Raw genomic sequence first — 3533 nt, 5'->3', positions numbered from 1 at the left:
CTGAGCCTAATATAAAGAAAACACACCAAATTTTAGAGGACTTTTAATTTGGGTGGCCCTACGCCTGGGCCTAGGGTCTGAAGCCCTTTGGGCCGGTCATGCAGTTGACCAGTAGCTTTTGGTCTACCCTTATTAACCCATGAGTTGAGTAGGGATGAGCATTTGGTACCGGGTATTCGAACCGATACCGTACCAGGTATATTCTGTCAAGTCAACCCGACCTATTTTGACCCTCGCAAAAATAAACTAATAATTTAGAACCAAACTCTCTCACGAGAAAAGAAATACATGCATGAATAAATTGTGAAACAGAATCTTACCAAACAATTTGTAGGTATAGCCTTGTAGATCTCAATGTATTGTTGTCCATGTTATCATATTTGAAATGCTATTTATTTATTTAGAAATAAAGTTTATCTAAATTGTAGCACCATTGCTATAAGTATCGGTATGGTAAGGTCATTGTAAATTGTAATATTTGTGGAATACATAAAAGTAAGATTTATTTATTTTGTAGCACCTTCATGGACTATTGGCCATCTTCATGGTACAGTATGTTAAAAGTCACAAACCGGTAGTGTAATTATATCGAAATTAAGTTAAATTCAAAACTAGGGGTGCAAACGTGCCGACCGGCTCGCGAGCTACTCGAGATCGGCTCGACAAAAAGCTCGAAATTAGCCGAGCCTTATCGAGTCCCAGCTGAGCTTTAGCCTCAAAACAAAGCTCGTTTGTTTATCGAGCCCGAGCTCGAGCCTCGCATGTGAAGCTCGTTAGGCTCGTCGAGCCTTAGTGTAAACGGGCCGAGTCGAGCCGAGCTTATTTAAACTTGTTTACAAGCCGACCTCGAACCTAAAAATAAGCTTATTTAGTAAACGAGCACGAGCCCGAGCTTCACTTATCGAGCTCGCGAGCCTAAAAAATCTATAATTTATATTATTTTTATTTAATATATTAATTAATAGATAATAAACGAGCCGAGCTCGAGCTTGAGAAAATACAAACGATCCAAGCTCGAGTTTTGAAAACAAAGCTCAAATCGAGCTGAGCTCGAGCTCGGGCTCGACTCGGCTCGTTTGCACCCCTATTCAAAACCAAATATTGTATCGAATATGTTCGGTCGGTACCAATGGTATCGGTATGATATTTTATCGGTACAAACACATAAGCTGCTCTTAATCTCTGAATTCTAGGATTCCATAAGAAAACTGTTTTCAGTTTTGATGATAAGCAAATTCGTAGTGATCTCAAAAAAAGTTGAAAAATGTCAAGTGTCACGTTTGTGAAGTCCAATGGACCACGTATACTTCTTCCAAATAAATGGGCCATTTTACAGGAAAGATTGTGCGCTTCTTGGGCCGGAATTGGTACGTATCCAGCCCACTTTTTTGGAATCCACTTATCACCTCAATGATTGGGCCGGGGTTGGTAAGCATCCAGCCCACTTTTTAGAGGGGCCCATTTGTTATTGTAGTTATGGATTCAAAAATTTAGTTCAGTAGCTTACCATGATCGTGTGTGTATTTCGTATAGCAAGTAATCTATAACATTTCTATTCGTCATGCTTGTCTATTCGCAAATGTTGACGTTATAGTTTTTGTGCCCTGATCAATGTCTATTCGCATTGATGCAATGAAAAAGGTCAATAGTTCACGCCCGGCTCCCAGCATGGTGCCATGGTGTGAGGTTTGTCATACCTAATAACGTTATCAACTAATACCCCGCCAGCCAACCCGGCATGGTAATCGGTAAAATGTGTTGAGACTTCCGGATAGAGTTTGCGTTTAGTTAAGTGTACTATTCCCAATTCAGTTAATTTCATAATGAACTAAAGTTTATTATAGTTAGAGTAAATTATAAAAATCGTCTTTTATATTGTCACCAGATTGCAAAGTGTGTCATTTGTCTTCAAAAAGTACAAAAAAACGTACTCAATATTTGCAAACCCTTGCAACTTATGTCATTTAGCCTTAACTCAGTTATTTTTATGGTTAAATCTGACCTAGTGTACCCCACATAAAGGTATTTTGGTCATCTACTAAGAAAAGTATTTTAATAACTCTAATAAATTAAAACAAAATCATTTTTATAGTATATAATATATATATATATATAACTCTCTTTCTCTCTAAAACACACATACTCTCTCTTAATTTTCTCTCTACAAACTCTCTCTCTATACAGATCTGCCACCATCCATAGATCCGCCGCCGCCGTCCATAGGTCCGTCGTCGTCGGCCACTACAGTAGCGGCTCGCCATAGCACCGTTCACCACCGTCATATCTCCGTCGTCATCGAAACAGTTCCGTCGTCATTCCAACAGATCCACCGTCGTTTGTTGCATAGCTCTGCGTTGTTCAATAGATTCGTCGTCGTCGACATTCGTTCCAAAGATTCAAAAGCCGTCATCGGTGGTGGTTGTGGGTGTTTATGGAAGATGGAGTTTGGGGGTAGGTGGGTGGTGGGGGCAGATGTGGGTTGTTGGTTTGATTGGTGATAACATGTGGTGTGTGGATGTGGTGGCAGGTGGGTGGTGGTGGTGGTGGCAGGTGGGTGAATGTGGTGGCAGGTGGGTGGTGGTGGTGGCAGGTGGGTGGATGTGGTGGCAGGTGGGTGGATATGGTGGAGGAGATGGGATCGACGGTTGTGGACTTGTTAGACTGTGCTGATTAGGTAAAGTTTGATGCCTCACAGGATTTGAGTTATGGATGTTGCAGTTTTAACAAGCGATATATTGATATATCAATACATGTAATGGTATCATATTCATAACATTATATCATAGGAGATGGCGTTTTATTCCCAAGAGGATTCCGACGACGATTACCTGTTTAAGATCGTGTTAATCGGTGACTCGGCTGTTGGAAAGTCAAACCTGCTCGCTAGATTTGCTAGAGATGAGTTCTACCCGAATTCAAAATCGACAATAGGAGTAGAATTTCAAACGCAGAAAATTGAAATTAAAGGAAAAAAAATTAAGGCCCAAATTTGGGACACTACTGATCAAGAGCGGTTCAGAGCAGTTACGTCTGCTTATTATAGAGGTGCGGTTGGAGCTCTTTTGGTTTATGATATTAGCAGACGCCAAACGTTTGATAGCATCGGCAGATGGCTCAATGAACTTCACAGTAAGTGTTTGCAAATTATTTATTTTGGATAATCACTTTCTTACGAAACTGATTACTCAATAATGAGTTTCCAATAGGGGTGTAGAGATCGAGTGTGTGTATGAGCAATAGCTTAGCAATTCTCAGTCATATGGATGAGATACTTGATAAGTTTGGGATGCATTTGCACGGATGTTGAAAATTGATTGTGCGGGAGTGGGAGGTGGCAAGTGGCGGGAGGTGGTGGTGGCAAGTGGCCGGAGGTGGTGGTGAGGGTAGGTGTGTGTTTTAGAGAGAGAGTATGTGTGTTTTAGAGAGAGAGAGAGTTATATATATTATAAAATTTATAACTAATTTTGTTTTAATTTATTAGAATTATTAAAATAGTTTTTCTAAGTAAATGAACAAAATACTCTTATGTAGGG

At 40.2% G+C, this 3533-nt stretch overlaps 1 protein-coding gene across 1 annotated transcript; it reads left to right on the top strand.

Annotated features, from left to right (window-relative positions):
* The first annotated feature begins 1264 nt into the window (after positions 1–1264).
* On the top strand, positions 1265–3161 carry LOC110942631. The gene is made up of 3 exons (XM_022184406.1): positions 1265–1367; positions 2185–2474; positions 2787–3161. Exons 1-3 carry the CDS (start codon positions 1265–1267, stop codon positions 3159–3161), a joined length of 768 nt encoding a protein of 255 aa, XP_022040098.1.
* Positions 3162–3533: the final 372 nt, after the last annotated feature.

This window comes from Helianthus annuus, chromosome 5 (assembly GCF_002127325.2).
Source record: "Helianthus annuus cultivar XRQ/B chromosome 5, HanXRQr2.0-SUNRISE, whole genome shotgun sequence".
In the NCBI taxonomy this organism is placed as follows: Eukaryota; Viridiplantae; Streptophyta; class Magnoliopsida; order Asterales; family Asteraceae; genus Helianthus; species Helianthus annuus.
The sequence above is the reverse complement of the archived record's forward strand: the minus strand, read 5'-3'. Positions and strand labels throughout refer to the sequence as shown.

Excerpts from the sequence above, each read along its gene's own strand:
- LOC110942631 (XM_022184406.1), top strand. The coding sequence starts at position 1,265 with ATGTCAAGTGTCACGTTTGTGAAGTCCAATGGACCACGTATACTTCTT. Across the intron at positions 1,368-2,184 it reads CGCTTCTTGGGCCGGAATTG|ATCTGCCACCATCCATAGAT; the intron begins GTACGTATCCAG and ends CTCTCTATACAG. Across the intron at positions 2,475-2,786 it reads GGTGGGTGGTGGGGGCAGAT|GAGATGGCGTTTTATTCCCA; the intron begins GTGGGTTGTTGG and ends ATTATATCATAG.